General features: G+C 40.4%; 1 protein-coding gene across 3 annotated transcripts in view; it reads right to left on the reverse strand.

Moving 5' to 3' along the window:
- The window catches only part of ophn1 (oligophrenin 1), a 210,066-nt gene extending 187,661 nt beyond the window's left edge, over positions 1-22,405 (reverse strand). For 2 of the 3 annotated variants that reach the window (XM_084320251.1, XM_084320250.1), the window contains exons 1-4: positions 21,967-22,405; positions 11,739-11,834; positions 8,660-8,721; positions 2,950-3,021 (exon numbers count right to left, since the gene is read on the reverse strand). In XM_084320251.1, the coding sequence (XP_084176377.1) occupies positions 2,950-3,021; positions 8,660-8,721; positions 11,739-11,834; positions 21,967-22,120 (384 nt within the window). In that variant the 5' untranslated portion in view covers positions 22,121-22,405. The remainder of the gene's footprint in view (positions 1-2,949; positions 3,022-8,659; positions 8,722-11,738; positions 11,835-21,966) is intronic. The other variant, XM_084320252.1, reaches the window with a different exon arrangement.
- Between the last annotated feature and the right edge of the window lie 1,325 nt (positions 22,406-23,730).

A 23,730-nucleotide genomic window follows, 5' to 3' on the forward strand; every position in this document is an offset into this window, starting at 1 on the left:
GCAGGGCGTTCCTGAAAAAGAGCATCTGTGCTCACTCAGCGAACCTACCCTGGGTAAAAAAAATAAATAAAAAATTAGATTAACAGTCAATTATATTATCGTGCGATACTAGTATCGCGTTAACGCAGCACGTCAACGCCGTTAACGGCCCAGCTCTAATTTATACCCATGAACATTAATCTCACGCTGTGTTCTGTCAATGAGAGAGTGTGTCGTCCCCCCATGGATGAGCCCCCCCCTCCCGCGGCAGCCGGCGCGTCAGTGACGTCATTAGCCGGTGAGCTAACGTCGCTCCAAACCTGGCGTAAAAGGAGTTGAGTTCATCCGTGAGAGAGGCATCGGCACTCACTATTGAGGGGGGGCTGACTTTATATAATCGGTTATCGTTCATACTCCTCGCCATAAGCCTCTTGTGTCGTTCTGTGCCATCTGTGTCTCCATCTTGTTCGCATATCACCATTTAGCAGCCCGCACCTCCTTGCGTAGCATATAGGCTGCTACCTTATACTCTTCCATATTTGTTGGAGTTGTAAGCAGCAGTACGAGCATTCAGGGCCACTCGGATGGAATTGTCCACCCACGGTTTCTGGTTGGGGAAAACCCGCACCTTCTTTGTGGGGACAATACCATCAGCTAATGTTGCTATGAAGCTAACAACAACATCAGCATATTCACTGACGTCACTGGAGCTTGATTGGAGCATCCCCCAGTCGACGTCATCCAGTGCGTCCTGTAGCGTGGCCTCTGAGCTCTCGGACCACTGCTTCACCTCTCGCGACACAACAGCCTCTCGGGCTCGTTGTTTGTAGCTTGGCAAAAGAAATATGGCGCTGTGATCTGATTTACCTAGCGGAGGCGCTGGTACTGCCTTATAGCCCTGTTTGAAAGGGGTGTAGCAGTGATCCAACGTACCCCCCCCCCCCCTAGTTGTGCATTTGATATGTTGGTAAAAGTTTGGCATAACTTTTTTCAAATTAGCCTTGTTGAAGTCACCGGCTACGATCATAGCCGCATCCGGATGTTTGTTTTGGTGTTGATTCAAATAGTCCTGTAGGTCGGCCAGAGCTCTGGCGGTGTCGGCTTGCGGTGGAATGTAAACTGCAGTTGTTATGATGGCTGTGAATTCCCGGGGGAGATAGAACGGGCGACAAAGGATGGACAAATGTTCAAGGTCCGGCGAGCAGGAGCGGGAAAGAATCTTCACCTCCTTGGGACTACACCAGCCGTTGTTAGTGAGGAAGCAAACCCCTCCACCAATGGACTTTCCTGACTCTTCAGTTCGGTCAGCTCGGAAGACAGAGGAGGAATCCGATGGGATAATGTTTTGATCCGGTGTTGCTGGCTTCAACCATGTCTCCGTGAAACATAGTATGTTGCAGTCCCCCTCACATCTCGTTGGAATCGAATCCTTGCACGGAGAACGTCCATCTTATTCTCCAGCGAACGTAGATTTGCCAACAGAATCGATGGGATCGCCGGCCGGTAAGCAGAACTTTTTAGCCTTATTCTGATTCCACTTCTCCATCCTCTATGCTTCCTCTAGATCCCGCCGCCTTTTCTATTGTCCTCTTTGTCTTTGTCCTTGTCCCGTCTGATCTCTGATGGCCAATCTTGGCAAAAAGTGTCGTTAAACTCTTCTTCCAGTCCGGAATTTAAGTCCATGAGTGACTGGCGGTCGTACGACGTCCATGCCTACTTCCTACTTCCCCACATTGAATGCACCTGATTGGATCAATTACGTGATTGTGCTCTAGTGCGCCAGCTAGTGGCTGTATCTTATCTATAGCACCTTTAACAAAATCGCAGCCACTGGGATGAGTCTAATAAATCTCTAGAGGACCAGCAAATGTAAACAGACGTGGGGCTGTTTGTAGAGCTAAATCTATACTTTATAGTATTGCTATCTGTCCATTCTCATTGTCAATTGAGTCCATAAACCATCCCTTCAAAATGGCTTAAAGAAAAAAGAATTCATCAATACGTTCTCATTTTATAGCGCCGTGAATCAGGGTGCGAAATTAACAGGGGCTCTGGGCAAAATACCCGTGAAAATGGACAAAATGCCCTCGAAAATCATTTAAGGGGGGCACAAAATGCCCCAGACAGTTTACTGGTGCGGGAGCTTGGTGCTGGATTAGCAAGAGGCGTGCAGCTGCGGAGCCGCAGAGCTCACAGTTGTGCCCGCACAGTGCAGTACTCCAATTCAGCCATTGGGTGGGTGGCGCTGCAGAGCGGTCCCCAGACCGGACCTGATAGCGCCGCTGGCTCTGCGGCTCTGCAGTTGCATACTATTGGGATGAGTTTATCGCTTCGTTGGGAGGCGGAGGTTGTCGTTGGTTTCAGCGATCACGCAGCGTTGGACCGCACGATAATGTTGCCGTCTCTCTCTGCCAAATTTCATTAAATCCCCTTATTGCATAGTGAAATCCGCGCTCCAAAAGGTATTCCGTGGAACAGACAATAGCTATCGCTTCAGATGAGTAAAAAACGACATTAGAGATCCAAAAAAAATAAATACAACTTCTGCCACAGGGAACACTCTATTATCGCGATAGCGCCCCTAAGAGGATCTGGCCGGTATTGCACTTTGGCGAATTCAAAGAGTAGGGTACATCTGCAGTGCAGCTCGGCGACCTTGAATAGGTTATTAAAATGGAATAAAAGCCAAAACAACTTGCCACGGATATATCCGTCCTTCTGTCCACAATGGGTGGAATCGAAACACGGAGATATCCGTGCTTCGTCCCCAATGTGTTAATTAACCCATTTGGACCTAAAACGCCTGCTACAAATGCATTATATAGCCTGCATATACACACAAATGTGTTTCCCGGTTTCAATGGGTTAAGAAAAACATTGTATTGGATTACATTAAGACAATTACACATTTCAATTACAGGATGGAGTGAAACAACTCTTGAAAATAAATAGATTTTTAACAAGACTCACTTTTGCTAGTCCTATTTGCTCCTTCCGGAACTTCTCCAATGGCTTGATTAGCAGATCAGAAGCATTCTGAATCTGAAAAGAAAACATTTTGTTAAATAATTTGTTAATGACGGCAACACTGCCTTGTCATCTCAACACCAGTTGTTACATAACATCATATTTCTAAATATCATTGTATCTGCAGGTTTCAACAAGTTGGGTTTAAGACTTGTTAAGACTTTTTTAATGCCACTTAGAGCTAAATGTAATACAGTACCAATTTCTCTACCATACTAGCCCATACAAGCGCTCGCCAGACGCACCAAGCTCCCGGTAACCCCGCAAAACAAAAAAACAACGACTTGAATACAAAAACATTTAATATATTTAATATTATTTAATCTCCTGGATGCCCCCCCCCCCCAATAAATTAATACATGTGCAAATTAAATTTAAGACTTTTTAATACCTTTTAAAGTCTTAAATTGAGAATTATGAATTTAAGACCTTTTAAGACTTGAATGCCCCGCAGATACCCTGAATATATAGATGAACTAATGTGATGTGTGTTTAAGAAACACTATTGCTGAGGGTGAAAAGACATAACATAACAGACTGAATTAAAACGCAATATCAATTGACCTTTTACAGAAGAATTCTGTTGCTATTCCGTTGCCATGGGAACAGCTTTAGGACATAAAGGCTGCCACGTAAATAATACATACAATTATAGTGCAGTAACCAACATGAAGTAAAACTCCAACCCCTCAGTTCACACCCTCCTTACTGTTTGTCCTGGAACTTTACTGATAAAGTGATTAAACATATTCAGGTACATTGTCCTGTATTTAACTGGAATCGTGTACTCCCTGATGTAATCATAACTACTTACCTCAAACTATAGTCTATTCATATAACTCTGTATGATCGCATGCACATTAATGCTGGATATATTATATATATATATATATATATATATATTAGGGCTGTCCGTTTATCGCGTTAATTAGATTAATGAATTACACAGCAAATTATCGCGTTATGAAAATTAACTCAAAATTACAAAAAATATATATATATATATATTTTTTTTTATAATACTTTTTTTTATCTCATTCATTCCATAAGAATGTAGAATACACATTTACAGACTTTTTTTTAATATGGTCCATTTGCATGTTCTTGGTATCTGATTCTAGGGACATCTATGAATCTCAGGGAATGTATTGCAGTGTCAGAAATATTGTGGGCTAGATCCACAAAGAATGGATTGCACGGTGCAAGTTGCACCCTTACTTACAATTCATTATGAATTGAAAATGGGGGACCCTGATGTAAACAAGACGAAAGTCTTTCTCTGGTCTGCGTCCCCTTAACAATTGTGTGTATTGAGCCGTACTGTATTGTACCCATTCTGCAATCTGTTAATAACATTTTCATTCAATCAATCAATCTGTGCAGTGATTGATTGAATGAAAATTTTATTTTGAGTAAATTGTAATGAACCAAATGAGAATATCAATAAAAAAAAATGTATCTTTGACTGTGTATAACACCATGCTCAAATTGACCACACCTGAAAAATCTAAGCAAATTAATAGATGGAAGATGATTAAACAGAAGGTTTTGTAGATACAGTACTGAATTCTGCCATCCAGACATATGCTATTTGAAATATGATTATAGAATATCAGGCATAAAATGGTTATGCGATTAAAATGCGATTAATTCGATTAATTAATTACAAATATATATGTCTGAAACTCTGAATATACCTGCATAATCCTTTCTATATACATATTTATATAACTGAATATAACCCATATAACATTGTATGATAGCATGTACAATAATGCTGTATATATACAGTATTATACATATTTATATTTACTGTATATATATTGATCCACATATATCTGTATATACCTGCATATAATAAGTTGTACATACCTGTAGATACTATATCTATATCTGTATATATCCCTTACCTACTCTTACTAGTATGATGACCTTTATCACTGTACATAATAATACTATAACACTGTACATACCTCCGATTGGCACTATTACTCAGTAGTACTAATTTATATATTTTATATTATATTTGATATAATTTATATAGTCACCTCAAATCACCTGTACATTGTATATTACATTGCACTTACTGTTACATTTGCACTGTGGTTGAATGAAAAATGTGCTGTATAATGACAATACACTAAATCAAATCTAATCTAATGGGAGCAGTTCATATTTTGAATACAGGACATGAGAGGGGTGAGCGATTGTATTAATAGACTGCATATGGAAATACAATAAAGGATAAGAAAAAGGCCTATCATAATCAGCTAGTATCCCGGTTCTCCAGTAGGTGGTGCTCTTATTCACTGCAACATTCCCATCTTAACAGGTGTCGGCTATGCTCAAAACCCATCGGTATCTAGAACACCCTGTCTGACAGGAGTTGCCACTCCTTACTGAAACAAATAATGCATTGTCGTGACATGTTAATTCCCGTAGCACGTAACCACATGAGAGAACAAGGAGGACTGGTTTCTCCCTTTGTTTGGCAGCGAGAAGCAACAAAAGATGATCACCGCAGCAGATGGGAGTCAGGCTTTGATTCAATATTAAGAGCGTGAGAATGTTATATTAGCAACTTGTCTAACACAGGTCAAAGTCCATGTACAGCAAGAGGCCAGAGACTCTGTAGCCATTAGATTAGATTATTTATAATCAATGCTATATTCATTGCACAGCATGAGTACAGCACAAATAAATTAAGTTGGCAGTTGGAGTGCAGGGTATCAGTGAAGTGCATTGCAGTATACAGTGTAATGTGAATATGTGGAGTATATATGATGAAGCCATGGCGTAATTATGCTAAGCCAATGTATATACAGTATTATTATACACAGTGGTACAAAGAATGAATACACTATGGTAGTAAACAATGCTAGCCAGTGGTACAGTATAACTAATAAGAGTAGGTGTGGAATATATACAGGTATAGATAAAGGTATATACAGTGTGTAAAGTGTACTGTGAGGGGTATATATACAGATATATATGCAGATAGATATATACAAATATAGATACATGTATGTATGGTGTATACCATGTTATTGTACATTGTTATCGTACAGTGTTATATGGATAGACTATAGAATGAGGAAGGTAGTTAAATTGGACATAGAGGGGTTGGCCAATGACAGACCAAGCCATTAACTATTTCTTGCAGCTCCTTTGGATATGAACTAACATATATAAATATATACCAAAATATTTAACTTAAATATTGAGCATCTCCTGTAGTGAACTTCCCTTGTGTTCCTCAGTACCGACTGTGTGTGTGTGTGTGTGTGTGTGTGTGTGTGTGTGTGTGTGTGTGCGTGTGTGTGTGTGTGTGTGTGTGTGTGTGTGTGTGTGTGCATGTGTATCTGTGTGCATCTGTGAGTGTGTGTGTGTGTGTGTGTGTGTGTGTGTGTGTGTGTGTGTGTGTGTGCGTGTATCTGTGTGTGTGTGTGTGTGTGTGTGTGTGTGTGTGTGTGTGTGCATGTGCATCTGTGAGTGAGTGCGTGTGTGAGAGAATGAAGGACAATTGCTTGCCGTGTGTGAGAGAGAGAATTAAGTACATTTGCTGAAATACAGTTGTTCTTCATTTTCTCACTTGCTATGTGAGAATGTGAGTTATTATGTTCTCAATGCCCCTTGCATTGTATGAGTTGTGTGGAAGAGTTTGCTAGTTCTAGTGCTACCCCTTTGTACATTGTGGCTGTGTCTGACAAAAGTTAACAATAAATAATGGTATTAGGAATACATTTGCCTCCTGCGTGAACTGTGTGGGGGAAACCGTTGGTATCACTCAAGCACAGACACAATACCTGCATTCACAATTTGCAATAAACCCATTACAGTCTATTCACGTCATCAGACATACACATACCTGGGTCACAAGTTTAATGTGGCAGGTGAGTGGAAAGAACAGGTAGATAAAATCATCTCTGAATACACCAGCAGACTTGATTTAATTCATGCATCACCACTTCCACTCATCATGAAACTTGAGGCAATCAGAGTAATGGCATTGGCCAAAGTACAACACCTGTTCTCCAATGTACATATTCCACGAAAATCACTACATGATTTGACTAATAAAACCGTACACCTAGTGAGACAATGGACTGGCCTCAACACACATACAACACGCAACATTATATTTCACAGTAAACGTGAGGGTGGTCTGGGTGTTCCCAATTTTGAATGGGCATATATTGCTACACGGCTCTCCCATCTGTTGAATATGCTGAACAGTGATGACCAGTATGTGAGAACGCTCGCCCGTTCTTCTCTTTTCTTGGACCTAAAAAGACGTAAGGTCCCCCTGGCGCGTGGTTCGGACCCTAACTTCCTAGGCTTCAAGAGAAAGCCGAATGGAAAGCTGGACAGTCGCTCTCCTGGCTTCGGTGTGTGGTCAGACTGGCCGGACCTTAATGACATGTGTTGCTGGGCTGATGTTACCCTGGAGTGGGTGGGGTCTAACTCTGAGGCAGTGGCTGTCTCAGATAATATTATATCTGACCCCAGTATCTCAGTCAGAGCATCTATGTCTGTGTGTGGAATGGATCACCAACTTCCACTGACTAATGCCCGAGGTCGCCTCCTGTGGGCACAACAACAAAGACAGCGGGAACAATGGACTGAGTTGAGACTGCAGGGGAAGATTGCGTGTCTCCCTGCTGCGGACCATTCAGTCTCTCACTCTGTGTTCAAAAATGTTGCCATAGATGAGTGCATTGTTATCTTTACTCTGAAAGCGAGATTACAGGTCTTACCATCTAAACTGAATCTCTCCATCTGGTTTCCAGGCAGTCATACTCCTCACTGTATTCATCATGACAATAACCAAATAGCTGAAACCATGTCCCACATCTTAAATGGTTGCCATGTATACAGGGGCCTCTACATATGTAGGCATGACAGAATAGTAGATCTGATAGCGAAAGATATCTCTCTTATTTTTAGGTCCTCCATCACACTGTATAAGCATTCTACTGTGAAGCCAAGCATGTTCAACCTGTGCAATAATGATTCCATGTTCTCTAGTATTACAGCTAACACCCCTGATGTATTTGTGGTAAATGAACACCTTAGGGAGGTGACCATTCTTGAGGTTGGCTGTACTTTTGATTACAGCTTAGAAGAAGCCTTCCTAACCAAAATGCTGAAATACCAACAGCTGCAGCAGACCATCTCACAGCTAGGCTACAGATGTAAACTCCTAGTTTTTATCTTTGGCAGCCTAGGGCATGTGCACAAGTTGGTTGTGAGGGGCCTACAAATAGCCGGTCTCCCCAAAAGGAAGGCCAAGCAGTTAGCCAGATACTGCTCAGTATCAGCAATTATAGGAAGCCGCTCAATTTGGAGGAGGCGCTGTTACCTTTACCCTTGATTCTGCCACCCATGCACCTTGTACCTGACTGTTCTTCATGATTTTCTGATTGCACTCGCATTGTTTATGTCCTTTGTATGAGGCTTCCTTGTACTTCTGTTTATGTGGACATAAATAAACATTTCAAATGTGTGTGTGTGTGTGTGTGTGTGTGAGTGAGTGAGTGAGTGAGGTCTGTGGGTAGAGAGAAACCAGTCGAGAGAGAGAACACTACATGACTATTGGACCCCGCTCCAAAAGAGGATGTGAAGTTAAGTAAAGAGGATGTTGATAACTTACCAGCATCATCCTGTCATCCTCTACTTCCTGAAGAAGACCAGCAAACTCCTGGAAGGACTGAGCTGAGGGCGTAAACAACATGAATACCAGAGGAGCACACATGATGCACGTCCTTATCCAACTGTTTCATGCAGGGAAAACTTAATATGCAGGCGGAAATATAAGCTTGGACCTGATTGCAGACAAGTTATTTTGATAGTGTTACAATAACAACTAGCATAAATGTAGCCCTACCTGAGAGAATGTGCACACAGAAAATAAATCATCAATTTCAAATGTATACTTTTAAGTGTTCAGTATTATAATCAGGGTTCAAAATGAATAATATATATCATCCAAATGCTGGTAAAAGCTTTGTCTTTGACTGTTGAGGCTGTTATATAAGTTACAATTATATACCGTACTTTTCGCACTATAAGCCGCACCTGACTATAAGCCGCAGCAGCTAAATTGAATGATGTGTACATATAAAAGCCGCACTGGACTATAAGCCGCATGTGTTTTAATGTTTAATTACCATATGTAAGGAGTGGAGCCTGCGGCTTAATTTGACTCAACACGGGAAACCTCATCCGGCCCGGACACGGAAAGGTGTAGGAAAGCCCTGCTAATAAGACTATTTTGTTCCGTAATAGCTCTTTAATATGTTGTTGTTGACAGGAAAGGGTAATTGATTTATGCCAGTGTAATCGTTCAGCGTGATGTGCTAGTGTTGCACTCTAGTCTTCTGATAACGTTACTGGCCCTTTAAGAGTTTCTCCGTCGAACGTGTGCACAAGCTGTTCTCTGTGCTGCTGCCTGACGGTGCGGCTGCTGCAGCAGTAAGATCTGTCCCTTTGAGGAACGTGTGCGTAAATGACACGCGAGTACGGTACCTATGTTTAGTCCTGCCTAATTCATCCCTTCAGCTTACTCTACCTTTACAGTATGTTCACATTGTTCTATTCCTGTCGACGCTGTTTCTCTCTGTTCTCGAGAGGCTGCGCCGTTAGCTTAGCCGCAGGTTAGCAGCCTATGCTGCCTGCTAGTGATGCTGCATGGTTAGCTTAGCCGCACGTGAGCTAGCCTAGGCTATATAACTCACTCACTACTTCTAGTGAATAGAATGTATCTTTACACCTGGTTTACAGTCCGCCTACCTATATTGTTAACATGCACTGCATGAGTAATTCCCCTGCATAGGCTATGTAGGTTATATATAATAACTCCGGTTAAGTGAATGTCTTGGTTACTAGTTGCACTGTATCGCTAATGAATATTATTGTAGCTATAGACCACATGTTTATGACATTATGTTTATGTGCGCCACTACTGTGTTTACTAATGTATACTGTATTGTATTCCTTTGTGTTTACTAATGTATACTGTATTGAATTCCCTTGTAGACAACCACACACATGCAAATCTCCCAATACAACCAGTAACTGCAGCACGCCTCTGTGTGATTCTTTAATCGGAGTTACAACGCCATAGTGTCCGCCAGCTCTATCAAACGCAACCCGTGGAGGCCCTAGCCCTCCGTTTCAGAAAGGATTGACAGATTGATTGCTCTTTCTCGATTCTGTGGGTGGTGGTGCATGGTTGTTCTTATATTGAGCTTTAGTTTAAGTTCCGACCTCTACAGAGAATGACTCCCATTGGGACACAATACTGTCGGACAAATAACAAGAATTAACTCATTTACAAGTTGTATTAAGTAAATAAGGGAACAGAATAACAGATAAATAACATTTCAATGCAGTAAAAAAAGCAATATTTCGATTTTCGGGTTTTGTCCACATATAAGCTGCACCGTTATATAAGCCGCAGGGTCGAAAAATGGGGGGGAAAGCCGCGGCTTATAGTCCGAAAAGTAAGTAGTTTTGGCAGGTAGTCAACTTCTGTTCAATAAATCTCCTCTACTCTAACAACTACTTTGAAAAATAAGAAATTATACTGTACACCATCCTGATTGAGAACTGACGGTTCCAAAGATTACAACACCAATAATAAGACCGGTCTCAAAAGCTACAACACTAGTATTAACACCAGTCTCAAAAGCTACAACACTAGTATTAAAGGAAAACTCCAACATTTTGGGAAATTAGCTTATTTAACATCTTCCCTGGAGTTAGACAAGAAGATACATACCTTTTTTGATAAAACGTTTATTTTGTACATTATCTAACGTTAACACGAACCTAAACTAACGTTACAACTAACCTAAAGTTAGTTTAGGTTCGTGTTAACGTTAGATAATGTACAAAATAAACGTTTTCCGCTGCTATAAACGTCGCACTTTTATTTTGAAAACCCCAGAAAGGAAGTCATTATATTTGCTTTACCATCCTGTTCTGTGTTAGCTCCGGTTAGCTCAGAGCGTCCAGTAGTTAGTAGTATATTATCAATACCAGCCATTGGATTACTGTTTTCTAAATTGGGGAGGCTTTTAATCGTCAAGGTAAGAGGATTTTAAGTCATGGTATCCATAAACTTCGGTTCGGATCCTTTGAAGGAATGAGAATATCAACAAACCTGTAGGGAACGTCAGGCTACTGTCCTGCCTCACTTCCAGTGATGAAGCTAAGCTACTGTATGCAAACGGAGCAACTGTTCCCAAAGCTAAATGCACGCACAGAGACAAAAAAGGTATGTATCTTCTTGTCTAACTCCAGGGAATATGTTAAATAAGCTAATTTCCCAAAATGTTGGAGTTTTCCTTTAAGGCCAGTCTCAAAAGCTACAACACTAGTATTAAGGCCAGTCTCAAAAACTACAACACTAGTATTAAGACCAGTCTCAAAAGCTACAACACTAGTATTAACACCAGTCTCAAAACTACAACACTAGTATTAAGAATGCTTCCAATAAATGTATGTGTTGACCTTGTGGTTGTGGATACAGTACTTCCTGAAGAAAACCCACAAGGTCAAAACACTGATGTGATCTGTTTAATATATCTACTGAGAGCATTCTTAATACAGTAAGTAAGCAGGCTTGCTTCTTGTCTTATGATCTACTCCTCCTGCCTAGCAGCACTTGCCAAGTATCGTAGGCAAAGCTCCCATATTTCCATTGACATATCTGTGTGATCTCTTACCAATGTTGATCTCATCATCGGTCAGAGAGTCACCAATAAAGTCAAATTGGAAGACGTTGAGAGTCTGGGAAAACTTCTTCACTGCCGAAGAATAACCTATGGTCAAAGAAAACAAGACAGATTCAGATTAATCATTTCATTTCAACAAAGCTTCACACAAGTCAAACAAGCTCAGACAAGTCAGAAGAAGCTGGAGATGGCATCTTTTCAAATATACTTCATGCCCTGAAGATATGTTTATATTGCAATACCTAATCCTTGTTCTTCTAGGCCAGCTTTAGGCAGGTGCTGGACAGAGCACAAATACAGCAACTAGTGACGTTTCGAGTAGGGATGCACCGATCCGACTTTTTCAGTCCTGATACCAATACCGATACCTGGGCTTTGGGTATCGGCCGATCCGATACCCATTGTTCAATTAATAAACTGTATGCCTCACTGTGTGGAAGAGACTGGGATCATTATTTTGTGCAAGGCAACATCAGGCTTGACTTAAAACATTACTTTCCTAACTTAGTGAAACAAAATGTAACAAATTAACACATAGATATAAATGTACTGAATTGTTATTTATTATTAAAAATTAAATAACAAAAGAAATACAAATTAAATTGAAAAAATCTCCGATAGCCGATCTAGCTATTTTAGTCATATCGGGGCCCATATCTGATATCAATATCGGATCGGTGCATCCCTAGTTTCGAGCAGATTGCTCTTCTTCACATTCAATCAATTAACACTTTGGATGCCAGCCACGACAATTGTCGTCTTATCAGACCCCCCATTGAGTGCCGACGACGACAAATGTCGTTTGTTTGCCGTATTTTTTATTTATTGGCGATTTGAATTCATATTTCATCAATCAAGCCTCGGGTTAGTGCTGCAGAGTCTCTCTGAGCTCAATTGGGAAGATACCGCCCCCTATCGTCTCTCCCTGTGTAACTGCACCCCATCAGCTCAGATTGATGCAGGGGGAGTGGTTAGTTTGCTCATTTTATTTTTCCGTCAAGGCATCTGAAGAGACCAAGTGATCGCCGGCCCTCAGAACAGCGACGATTATGTATTTACAGTACCAACACTGTAATCAATGAGCGTGATCGATATTTGGAATGGCGATCAGGAATTGGAATAATCTTTTTTGATAACATCTGATCTCAGGTAAGGAATCTATTTTACCAGTCTTAGGATAATCAGACCTGTTTTCACGGAGATATAAGCGCTTGCCCTATGCTGTGTGTGGCTGTGATCGCTGATGAGGAAATAAGATAATCGATATTTCAGCCCGCCTCTAATAGCATGCATAAGTACACATATACTATCGATAATCTAGCGTTTATTTGAAAACGATTCATAAATAGGCCGAAAAATTACAACGTTTTTGTGTATTCTAGAATATTCCAGTAAATGCCGTTTATGGGGGGATATTTTCAATTTTCTGAAAGTTTTCTAGAGAACGATAGCTTTTCGAAATGCTATAAAAAGGATATGAACCGATTAAAAAACAATCCATTTCGACAATGTTGACTGCAAACAAGTCATTGATAAAACGGGCAGATTAGACACATAGCCATAATTTAAAACATAGATTATGCGTTTTTTTTGTTTTTTCTTTAAGATTTATTTTTTGGCGTTTTATCGCTTTATTTCTACTGGGCAGTCCAGTAGGGAAAGACAGAGGAGAAATGGGAGACAGAGTGGGGGGAAGACATTCGGGAAATAACGACGGATTCTGGAATCGAACCCGGGTCGCCACTGGGGCGCCCCAGATTATGCGTTTTTAACGCCAACATTGAAGTGGATGATGGCATTCAACGGGGTAAAAAGGTAAACAAGGTCGGCACTGATAGTGTTAATAATCATTTAAATCGGAAGTAGAACAATCTATGCTGAGACTTCACTTGATGCAAAAGTAAAGGAATTGAATGGGACGTTTTCAGTGTGCAGACTGTTCTTACTACATCCTTTCAAGACAAGACATCTATATCATATTAATTCTCAGATTTTTCAAGTATGCATTGCATATTGAATTTTCATTGGAGAATAGAGGAGAGGAGACAGTGTGAAGGATGGGAGGTATCCTTGGCAGGGTACGGTCGTCCATATCTCTAGGCAGAGTAATAAATCGCCTTCTTTAACTCAGAAGAAGCGCAGATTTTCCTTGCAGACAAAAACAACCCATTGGCAGAGAAATGTGCTGATCATGAGCTGGATTATGAAACGCTGTTAGTGACACTCCAAGTTAATCAGCGGCAATTTTGCGGTAATTCGTCTTTCGTGTGACGAGCTACTGAAAGTCAAGTTCACTGGACAGGCCCTCGCAAAGTTCTAGATATCAGTCCGGAACAAGTACCCAGTGTTGTGTAATGCTGCGCTGAGAAAGCTTGTCCCCTTCTCATCAATACCTCTGTGAGGCCGGATTTTCAGAGTAGAAGCGGATCTCCGCCAAAGCACACGTGAGCGCATTTTCTTTTCATGTTCTGGCAACATATTTTGGCTAAATATGCCTCGTTTTATAAATGTGTATACAGAAACAATTCCATTGCTTTTGTGTGCAATGTGTGCTTTTATTTTGATATTCCTTATTTCCACATTGAAATTACGCGATACATTAACACTTTCAATGCCCAAAACATGATAAGACGTTTTATCAGCCCAATGCCTGAATGCCCACGACAACAATCAGCGTTTTATTTTTGTATTAACGATCTGAATTCATATTTCATCAACCGAGTCTCCCGTTGGTATGCAGCCCCTGTAGGAGCTCAGATGTGAAAAAACCGCTCCCTATTGTCTCCCAGATGGTAATGCACCCTTTTGGAATGGACTCAATGAAAATGGATGAGAAAAGAAAAATCCGGAATCCACATTTGACTTCTCAGGCATGTAACCCGAGCCGATCGGATTCATTGTGGAGCCTCAGAACAGCGTGGAATACATAATACAGTATGTAGCGTTGGATCAATAAAAGCGATCGATTTTTGGAATGGCGATCAGGAATTGGAATGATCTTTTTGGAGAACATCTGATCTGAGGTAAGGAATCTATTTTACAAGTCTTGGGATAATCAGAGTTGTATTCGCTGAGATCTCAGCGTTCGCCCTATGTGTGTGTGTGTGTGTGTGTGTGTGGGCGATCGCTTTGAGGAAATCAGATAATAGATTTTTCAGATCGCCTATATAGCGTGCATACGTACACATATACTATCGATAATCTAGCGTTTATTTAAAAACTATTCATAAATAGGCAGAAAAATGACATGTATTCTAGAATATTCCAGTAAAGGGCGATTATCATGGAATATTTATATTTTCCTTGAAAACGAGGGCTTTTCAAAATGCTATAAAACGAAAATGAACTGATAAAAAACAATCCGCTTCGACAATGTTGACTGGAAAACGAGTCATTGATAAGCGACGGGCAGATTAGACACATAGCCATAATTTAAAACATAGATTAGGCGTTATTAACGCTAACATTGAAGTGGATGGTGGGCATTCAAGCGGAAAATCAAGATTAAGCTTGGGCTCTGAAAGTGTTAAGTGTGGGGCCTAGGGATGGGTACCGAATTCGGTACTTTTGAGGTACCGAACCGAAACACGTCGGTACTACCGAGTATCGAATCAAGTGAGAAAAAAAAAAAATAATAATAATAATTTTTTTTTAACCTTTTTTTTTTTTTACTTTTTTCTTTTCATGTCAACGTTCACACGCACAATATATGCTTACCTAGGATTTGACTTGATTCAACAACAAAGCAGTCGGAGCAATGACAAGCCGAAAACTGTCGGGCAAGGGAGTAGATGCGAAAAAGTGACTATAGCTTGACTGACTTGGGATTAGTGCCGATCGACTTGGGATTGGTCTCTCTCTACGGCGCACAGCCGTAGCTACAACCATTTACGCCAAGGCTCTCATCAACATTCATTAATTTTATCCCCCCGCTCTCTCCCATGAGCTGAAAATACCGGAAGTGTTGCGGTGGTCTATAGGCTAATTTCATTTTATGCACTTAAAGGTGCTATAGATAACATTCAGCCACTAGATGTCACACTAGAGCACCAGCATGTCATTTAGCCAAATCAGGTATACATTCCGCGTGATTTTTTAACGTAGCCTCTGTGAGCAAAGACGCTCTTTGATTGCAGCGAAGAAGAAAAAGACGCTCTCCAATTGGCTAACCCTAACTCTAAGCATAACCACGTCGAAAGAATGCCTAAGCATAACCACTTCAAAAGAATGCCTAAGCATAACCACTTCGAAAGAATGCCTAAGCATAACCACTAGGGATGCCCCGATCTATCGGCCACCGATCGTTATCGGCCGATAATCAGTATAAATATGCGATCGGTGATCGTGCTAATGCTTTATTTTCGCCGATCGTCAAAACCGATCGAAAAACATGATCCAATTCTTAGCGGAAATCTCACTCGCTGAGTTCTGTCTCGGAGCTGCAAACTGCCGCTCCGTCTCCTCCTCCTGCCCCTCCCTTACCCATGTAAACAAGCTCGGGCAATAGTCTGCTCTAACCTAGTGCATGAGACCTCCGTGAGCTAATGTTAGCTATACCGTTACTGTTTAAACAGAATGACCCAGTCAACTATTCACTTTTAGTTTAATACATGAGGCATTGTTAACGGTATCTAGCCGGCTAGCTACTGATAGCTCCTGATATCAACAAATGCTCCAGCAAGTCTAGTAGTGCATGATAGCTCACGTTAGCTCACTGTTCAAAACGAAACAGTGACTAAATAGTTCAATTCTATATGAATTGAAAATGGGGGACCCTGATGGAAACAAGACAAACGTCTTTCTCAGGTCTGCATCCCCTTAACAATTGTATGTATTGAGCCGTACTGTATTGTACCCATTCTGCAATCTGTTAAATAAAGTTTTCATTCATTCATTCATTCACACTGAGGCGTTGTCTTAACGTTATCTAGCCGGCTAGCAGTAGCTACAGATAGCTCCTGATATCAATGTCTTATAACACTGATTCGATGCGTATTCGAGCTGAGGGCATGTTGAATGTGATCAATAGGGTCCAGCTGCAGCTCCGGAGAATCCTGGCCGTAGCTGGAGGCTACTCGAGTACACACAGACAGTGGAGCTGTTTGCAGATAGCGAGCATTTTGACTTGTTGCGTGGTGGCGATGTCTCGCAGATAATACAACTACAAGTATGATTATATAATATATATATTTTATAAAAAATAAAAAATAAAATTATATAAAATAATTATAATTTTTTTTAATCAAAAACGATCGATATCGGATCGGTATCGGCCGATATGGCTCAAGACGATCGGTGATCGGTATCGGTGGCAAAAAACGTGATCGGGGCATCCCTAATAACCACTTCGAAAGAATGCCTAAGCATAACCACTTCGAAAGAATGCCTAAGCTAACCACTCAAGTTTATTATTATTATTCTTTTTTTATACAAGTAAAAGTATATTCTATATTGTAATATACTAAATTGTGTTATATCTAGTCAAATTAATGGAAGAACCAATATAAATGTAAGGCAAGGGGGTAGGGATCAATAAGCTTAGCTTCCCTCTACTCCTTTTTTGGACATGTCTGCTAACCACACATTGCTCTTTACCTTTTGTTTATAATTCCTTATTTTTTATTTTTTTTATGTTTTTTTTTATGTTTTTTTATTTGTTGTTATGATTGTTTGGTTTGACGGAGCAAGATACCGTGATTTGTTTGGAGGAATATGGAGAATTACATGTTCAAAAATAAACGTTTCATTCATTCATTCATTCATTCATTCATTCATTCATTAGCACAATGGTTCACACCTGTATGAAGTCCTTAGACTGAAACCTATACATGAGATGTCAAACACGGGGTGTAAAGTACTTGAGTAATTGTACTTCGTTACAATACTTAAGTACTGTTTTGGGGGATTTGTACTTTACTCACGTATTATTAGGTTTGTATACTTTGTACTTTTACTCCATTACATTTCAGAGAAAAAAAAACATACTTTTTACTCCTTACATTTAAAATACAGACCTACAAAGTACAAATCTCACAGGTCCAACCATTTTAATTAGTATATTTTAATCGTTTATCTGGCCCAACTAACGTTAACGTTATTAATCCTGCGACCGCAGGTAAACAGCCAATCAAATCCCCATCAATGGAAAATGAACCCGCCCATACCCATGCTTAGGCCTGCCGCGATAAGCAATAAATCGATTAATTGCTGCGATAATTAAAATGAATGCAATGATTTTGACGGGCGCGATTAATTGCTATTTGCGCGTTTGTTTTAATGAGGCGGAACCAGTGCCCCTCAGTCACTGTCCGTGTTGGGAGGCGGGCCGCTGACGTTACTAGAGTACAGCACGGGAGCTCCGTGGGGCAACGCCACATAGACATTTCTCAATAGTGTTGCTCCTTTTAACCAAGTAGCATTATTTGTAGTGTAACGTTAGCTATTTTTAGACCCAAGTAGTTACTCGCTACTGCCCGGAGAAACTGGACTGCTAAATAAAGATTAAAGATCTAGCGTTCGTTGATGCTCATTCAATGCTAACAACATTAGCTACAAACGAAATACAACGTATAGCATAGCTACAAGTACAACACAGAATAACGTTAATACAATTACATGCATCATTGTTTACAATTAGGGCTAGTCAAAGGACTGGACACGGGGACAAGTTAAACATGAATTAATTTATTATAACACTCCGGTAGTTTCGAGTCGTGCTGCAGTGCTTACGCACCACAGCTATTATATTACTGCTTTGACGCTTCCTCCTCATCGTTGATTGCCTGTAGTAGCTGCATCTAACGTTAGTAGCTAACGTTAAAACTAACCTAAAGTTAGTTGTTCACCAACAATTTGTTTTATCATTAGCTCAAAAACATCATATCATTAGCCCAAGTTGTCGGCTCATAGTTTCTGCTTAGGATAATCGCAACAATACTTCCGGTCCGGTCGGTGGGCTTCAAAATAAAAGTCTAAACACCGGAAAAGACGGAGCGGTGGGCTTCAAAATAAAAGTTTTGGGAAATAAATTTCTAAAAAAAAAATCTCTAACCGGTCGCAATAATATCGCTTATCGCGATATTTTCGGGGGCAATTAATCGCCCAGCAAAATGTGTTATCGTGGCAGGCCTACCCATGCTGATTGGTCCTTGTGCAACACTAGAAAGCGGGGATCTTTGATTAAACACCTGCTATCAGAAGAATAGACAGTCAAATCCGCATTATACTGTGGTTAATATTGTGATATTATTCAGGGTACTCAACTCCAGTATTCTGTCTTTAATATTGTGATATTATTCAGGGTACTCCAGTATTCTGTCTTTAATATTGTGATAATATTCAGGGTACTCCAGTATTCTGCCTTTAATATTGTGATATTATTCAGGATAATCCAGTATGCTGTGGTTAATATTGTGATATTATTCAGGATACACCATTCTGTTTTTAATATTGTGATATTATTCATGCTGTGATGTGAATGCCGTCCATGTTAGTTTACCTTCAATGGAGAAGTGCATTAAATAATTTTAATGCAAAAAAGTGTCCTCTGTTCTTTCATTTCAGCATTGTCTATCGCAGAACACATTCCATTGTGGGCAGAGTGTATGCTTGGTTTCATGCAGCCTTGCCTAAACACCAGCTGATGATTTCACTAATTGGCTCACCTCTTTAACTAACTCACCTGGTGCAATGTATAGTTAAAATGAAAACTTGGCCCACGATGGAATGAGTTTGAGACCCCTGGTCTATCCCTTTAAAAAAAAAAATCTTTTTAGTACTTAAGTACATTTAAAAGTAGGACTTTTTACTTTTACTCAAGTGTGTTTTTAGCCAGATACTTTGACTTTTACTTGAGTCAGATTTTGAGACGGTACCCATACTTTCACTTAAGTATAATTTCTGGGTACTTTTTACACCCATTGCTGTAATTACCCTGAAGAAAGTCTGTTGATCAAAACGTTGGTTTAAACTAAGTATTCCTACGTGAAGTGAAGTAGCAATAATACCAGTGTCGTCAGGTCGTCTGACCAGGGCTTGCTGGCTGTCCCCCGGTCTAGATTAAAGACAAAGGGTGACAGAGCCTTTGAAACCGTGGCCCCCAGGCTAGTATGGAATGCTCTGCCTTTGGACTCAAGATTTTCATTGTTGATCAGACAGACACAACTAAAATAGCCAGACAACACCTCAACTCACTAACAACACTGAATACGATTGTGGGTCCGAATGAGCTCAGCGGTATCCCAGAAACATCTCCCAGCACACCTGTTGGGATTATAAAAACTAAATTGCTACAGTGACGTACTACATTTACATTTAGCTGATACTTTTATCCAAAGTGACTTACAAATCGTTTACAACAAGTCAGGAGAGATGCACCTCTGGCAGCTAAGGGTCAGTGGCATTGTTCGTCTAGCAGTGCAGAGATTGAGTGTTACACTCTGACTGCATAGTAGTATAGACATAGTAGCATAGTAGGTATACAGTATAGCCATAATAGCATAGTACAGCACATACTAATTGGTGTTTACTAATAGTGAATATATTGATCATGGCATAGAAATCCGCCTTTGAATTTGGATAAAAACAAGCCTTTTCAATGAATGCCTGCTGACACAATAATACCCAGGCACCAAACACTTGCTATTATTGAGATTTGAATATATGACGTTCTCCATTCTGCTGTGCTGTTCCCCACAATGACAGTTTGTGTCTGGAGATGATAAGCCGATCATTGGTGATTTGGACGAGCAGAATGGAATCTTGGCTAAACAAAACAAACACTGTTCCAGTCATTTGACGCAGTGTAGACGGTCTGTGCTACTAGCGGATCTGGTCCACAGCCAGTGATGCAGCGAGTAACGCACAAAGTAAACTATGAACTTCAGTTAATGACAACATAAAAAAAACAGATCAGACCCTAGTTTTTACGAGTTGGATACTGTCGGGAATCTGACCATGCTCAGATACTCTTGAAAAGAGGGGGATCCGTCATTTATAGTTATTTTACGATAGATTAGATAGATAGATAGATAGATAGATAGATAGATAGATAGATAGATAGATAGATAGATAGATAGATAGATAGATAGATAGATAGATAGATAGATAGATAGATAGATAGAATTACCCTCATCACTACTATACCTTCTATATACACCTGCATATAACTTTGTGATAGCATGTACAATAATGCTGTATATATATATATATATATATATATATATATATATATATATATATAGCATTATTGTACATGCTATCACAAAGTTATATGCAGGTGTATATAGAAGGTATAGTAGTGATGAGGGTAATTCTATCTATATATATATATTGGATTATTACCGTATATATGTACCAACTGTCTGTACATAACTGCATATAATCCTTTTTATATATCAATATCTATATCTGATACTATATCTATATACCCCTTACCTACTCTTACTAGTTACGCTGCTGGCCAGTATGACTTACTACCATAATATCTTCATACCAGTATCACTGTACGCCCTGTACATACATCTGATTATTACTAGTCAGTAGTACTCATTTATATATGTTATATCCAGTTTAATCACCTGTACATTGTATTTACTATTACTACTGTTAGGCATTCTATGAATTTAAATCTGAAAGATTGATATTGTTTTAAAAGAGTGGATTAACTCAAGTAAACTGGTGATGGAATTACCATCTATTACCGGGCCTGGTCTGAGGTGCTGCAGTCAGCAGAAGGGCTGGTGGATCGTGTGACTTTGACGGTAAACAACAAGTCTCAGAGATATGACAAGTGAGTTCTAAAAACGAGATGTCACTACTCTTAGTCCAAAATGTTAAAACTAAGCCTTTGCGATTAATTACAGTAAACAGACAAATAGGCCCAACATCACACATCCTGGAATATTCCCATTAGGGGAGGGGGGATGCCCAGGGAGTAGCTGTTCTCATTGGGAAAGACAAATGATGTGTTGTGTTTAAAACAGAATTTGCCATTGGCGAAATGTTTGATACTACAATTAGTCAGGATTGTGTTTAGGAAGGTTCAAATATGACAAAAAGAAACCGCAATTGTGCTTATGTTACCTTACGTTACCCTAATGTAGTCTAACCCTACAACTGCTTAGTCCTCCTAATTAAAGTGCTTAACCTGAAAACAACAGAAATAATAATTGTCTGAGCCACGTTTTAGCGAATTCAGATGAATATAGAGAATGCTTACCCTTTATTGCATTGATTACATTGTTGCCATCTTTTATGACATCTTTGAGAAATTTGCTGGTTCTCTCCAATTCTACTTCATAACATTTTAGTCTTTCCCTAAAGTCGGGACTGTCAAGATAGCAGTCACTGAACTCTAGAGGAGGATGTCCCATTGTTTTGACCAATAATTTCAAATGAGTTGATCTTGATGTCGAGGCTACCGCATTGTTGATAATTTCTCAATCAATTCAGTGCAGATTAACATTACTTCACGTTCAGTTGCAGTCCACGTTTAGTTAACATTAGTAGTATCTCTTCACGAAAAGCAGAACACTTGGTAGGCCTATCCGTGCTGCAGCCAGTGGTCCCGAAACGGATTTAAGATTTCACGAGGCAAACGTTTAAATGAATATCTCTTTTCGATTCGCATTTCAAGTCCCAACACTTTAATTTCCGTGGCCACTTTCCCCTTGTTGCTCCGCCGTGACCGAAAAGAGCGGACGGACTGGCAGGGCCGGGGCTGCGTCCCAATCTAAAAAGACACACCCTTTCCTAAAACCATTTACTGTCCTACTCCTAGGATTTATTATATCAACGGGGCGGAAATGAATAGCTGACACTAAATATCCTCGTGACTTCTGATACAAGCAAAATATTATAGTCTTAACATAACGTTTATCCACAACTCTGTCACATATCGGTAAAGGAATTGGAGAGGGACAAATGAATGGAGCGTGTCCACGGTCCGACAATGGATTCGCCAAACACGTCCCACTTTTCACATCCATTAGGTCCTTAAAGGGACAGCTGCTCCTCACAATCCTGCAGGATACAAGAGAAGCATCCATCTGCAGGGTAGGTGGGGGGGGGGGGGGGCAAACAGTACATTGGAGGTGGTTGGGGGGGGGGGGGGTAACTGTCAGTGTTCGAATTATGAGGGGGCCAATGGGGGCTCAGCCCCCATAGCTATAGTCTGAGCCCCCATAGTCAAGACCCCCTGTGGGGGTCTCTCAAAAAAAATATAGATTTTTTTTTTTTATGTACGAATTAGTATTATTTATGTTACCTAAATAAATTGTTAATAGATCATATTTTTCTTTTCAGTTTTTAAAAGAACAGAGTAATTAATGTTGTGGAATAGGCTGCATTTCACCTCCAAGCCGCTATGCGTCGCCCATGAGCGTCGCCCCATAAGTTTAACGCTACTCCAACCTAGTGAAGAAGAAGCAGCAAGCAGCTGATGTAAACAGAAGGCCGGTCCGTGTCCTGCAACTGAAAACATAAACACTAAACAGTACGCCACATGCCGCCAAAAAAAAGGCTCAACCCGCCGCAAGGCTGTACAAAGCTGGACAGCTTTGGTTTTATAAAAAGGCCAAAGACTGACACTGTTAGTGCAGCAGCTAGCAGTGCTACTGTCACTGAAGTTGACACTGCTAGTGCTAGTACCTAGTGTTAGCTCTGCTGCTCCTGTGCGCAGTGCACCTGTTATTGTTACCGCGCCGGTTGCCACTGCCAGACCCGAGTCTCCACCACTAGACCTGGACTGCTACTCAACCACCACAATGCTGGGGTCTGAGTCAGTGGAACTTTTGGAAAAATAAATATAGCTGGTTATTTGCCAAGGAGGGATGCATTGGCTGCCTTCCATGTAAAAACGCCAAGATATTGTTAAATAAATCATTTGGAGCCCATTTAGCAGAGCAGTGGATGAATGGGACTGTGACTAGCTCTCAGAGCAAGAAGTTGAGGAAGAAAATATACTTGCACAGTGATAGCGTTG

This window comes from Notolepis coatsorum (genome assembly GCF_963971535.1).
Source record: "Notolepis coatsorum genome assembly, chromosome: 8".
Lineage (NCBI taxonomy): Eukaryota > Metazoa > Chordata > Actinopteri > Aulopiformes > Paralepididae > Notolepis > Notolepis coatsorum.